Source organism: Porites lutea, chromosome 1 (genome assembly GCF_958299795.1).
Source record: "Porites lutea chromosome 1, jaPorLute2.1, whole genome shotgun sequence".
Lineage (NCBI taxonomy): Eukaryota > Metazoa > Cnidaria > Anthozoa > Scleractinia > Poritidae > Porites > Porites lutea.
Window position 1 is genome coordinate 51,293,076 of NC_133201.1, and position 2,500 is coordinate 51,295,575.

The 2,500-nt window shown below is 42.6% G+C and overlaps 1 protein-coding gene across 1 annotated transcript in view; it reads left to right on the forward strand.

Annotated features, from left to right (window-relative positions):
* The window catches only part of LOC140921193 (uncharacterized), a 7,353-nt gene that overhangs the window by 4,191 nt on the left and 662 nt on the right, over positions 1–2,500 (forward strand). Inside the window, exon 4 of the mRNA XM_073371170.1 lies at positions 1,709–2,500. This exon is cut by the window's right edge and continues 662 nt beyond it. Within this exon, the coding sequence (XP_073227271.1) occupies positions 1,709–1,907 (199 nt within the window). The 3' untranslated portion in view covers positions 1,908–2,500. The remainder of the gene's footprint in view (positions 1–1,708) is intronic.

The following is a 2,500-nucleotide window of genomic DNA, read 5'->3' on the forward strand; positions in this document are numbered from 1 at the left end:
CATTAATTATCCAAGTCCACTGCCAGCGGTGGATGTAGGGATGGAGCTCGATCCCAATTGAATGATTTAAGAAAATATCGTTACCATACCATGGATGGCTTCCATTATTTTAACCCCCCTTGCCTTTGGAATTTCCAAACTGCATTATCCCCCATGCCCTCGGAACTCAATAATCGTTAACCCCCATGCCTTCTGATTTCCAAAAAGCTGGCTGTGGTATGGTATGAAGATTTTCTGGAATCAGCCATGAGACCCAAAACTGAGCTATTGCTTTTTTTCAGACAGTGTGGCACTCTTACTGGCTTAATATCTGAGTCTAGCACAAAACAAGATTATGCATTTACATTTAAAAATGTGATTCATACCTGATATATTGCAGGATGTAAATTATGCATTATGACCAAAAGTGCTAATGGTTTTTGCAGTCTCATAGTACAATGTAATCCTCTCATTGATTGTTTTGTTAAGTTCAATGCCAAACTTTTCTATGTTGAGAGTGAAAGTTATTGTTGCTCTTAACTTAAGGAAGTTCTCACAGAAAAGAACCATTAGCATGCAAAATAGAAAGAAATGCCATTGGGATTGTCCATTAAAAATAGTATCTATCCCTAAAAAAACCCAGAACTATAAGTTAAGCAACTACTTAAAAGTCAGAGATCACACAGTCTAGTCATAACTCCCTCTTTCTTTGTTTTTGTTGCCTGTTATGTGGAACTCCTTATTTGATGTAGAGATCAGGGGCCTAGCCAGCCTTTTTGCATCCTCGGAGACCCAGGGGCAGATAGTGGGGGCGAGGGAAAGTCTAAAGTAAAGAACGGCGAGAAGAGCCCCTGGGGACAACGTCTTACCAGACAAGTTCCAAACGGTCGTGGCCGTTCTGACTTCTGATTGGCACAAGTTTTCTGGCACCAATCAGAAGTCAGAACGGCGGCGACCGTTTTGAACTAGTCTGGTAAGACATTGTCCCCAGGGGCTCTTCTCGCCGTTCTTTACTTTTCTTCGTGCCATATTTTCCGCCCGTTTAGACTTTCCCTCGCCCCCACCATCTGCCCCTGGGTCTCCGAGGATGGCCTTTTTGCATAGGGGGTTCCTAATGTAGTTTTGCTGGCCCGATTGACAACCGAGCGCGGGAGACGCTCTTTGTTAGAGGGGTCCTGGGGCATGCCTCCCCCCCCCCACCCCCTCGAGAAATTTTGAAATGTAAGTCATCGGAAATACGATTTCCAGCGTTCTGAGAGGCAAACCAAAGTGTTTTAATTGCTGTGAATTCAAGTCAGCTTTCGTTTCGTAGTGACAAAAATTAGGCGATATGGGATCGAAGCAGATAAGTTAAGACATTGAGGTACAAATTTTCTTTACGTTTCTGTAGGGCCCGAAGGGTCGACCAATTTTGCCTGAATATTTTTTTTGGACGACTGGGGGACCCTAGATATAGCATGTGATGCCTTTTTAGATTAATTTTCTTTTCTTGTTCTTCAGAAGCGAAGATCTCTTCCCGCGGAATTCCGAAAGGGGGTTCCGATAAATGTTTCCTCTTGAAATTATAAACATGGTCATAGCTCAAATGGGGGGTCCCGGAACCCCTGGAACCCTCCCCTGGCTACGCCCCTGGAGATACATGTAGACTTAAAGTGCTGACTGCAGCAATTACGTAGACTTGGGGGCAATACCTAGTTATCACTGACAGCCCTGGTATAATTGTTTTTAGACACATGAAGGATTCTGTTTCACGAGTAAGAGAAGAAGCAATGGAAGCCCGTGATGAAGGAATTAATGGAGTTCCTTACTTTAACATCCGTCTAAAGGGACAAGCTGAGCAAGTTGCCGCATTTTCTGGTGCACAGCCACCTGATACATTTAAAAGTATCTTCCAGCGTCTGTTGTCACAAGTCAAGTCTAGTGTTTAGGCTCAAGCTTTCTTGTTTTATTTTACATTACATTATATCTCTGTTAGAAATACTATTAGGGCCTACAGTAGTAGCGGCAAGACTGTTCTCTTCAAAATAAGGAATGCTAGGCAACCCAATTCTCTGAACCTGCAAAATGTATGGTCTCCAGCTTAATGTGATTTCTATGCAAAAACTGAGATTTCCAAGTTGCCAAAGAGAAAAAGTAATGTACCACGGACCACCAGGCACTGCTAGAACACAGCCCTGCAGTCTGCAAACATTTTCTGAAATATTGAATCAACTTTGATAGCAAGTATATTAGATTTGATTTGAAAGCATTAATTACACGGGGGCATGGTTAAAAATTTTCCTCAGTCATGCGCAGTTTTCCAATCATTTCTACCCTGTCCTCCAAATTGTTTTCATGTGGGTGGCTCGATTAAATGTTCCTTTTTTAAAATCAATATGGGGAGGCAATCGTAACTCTTCCTCTAAGGACTCCCTTCTTCAAGCAAGAGTTACGGCTTTCATGTGTGGCAAAATCGAATGAAAACACCAAATTTTGTCGCACCGTTTTCCAGGTATCCTTTATCTACCTTCTGTGTCCGCTT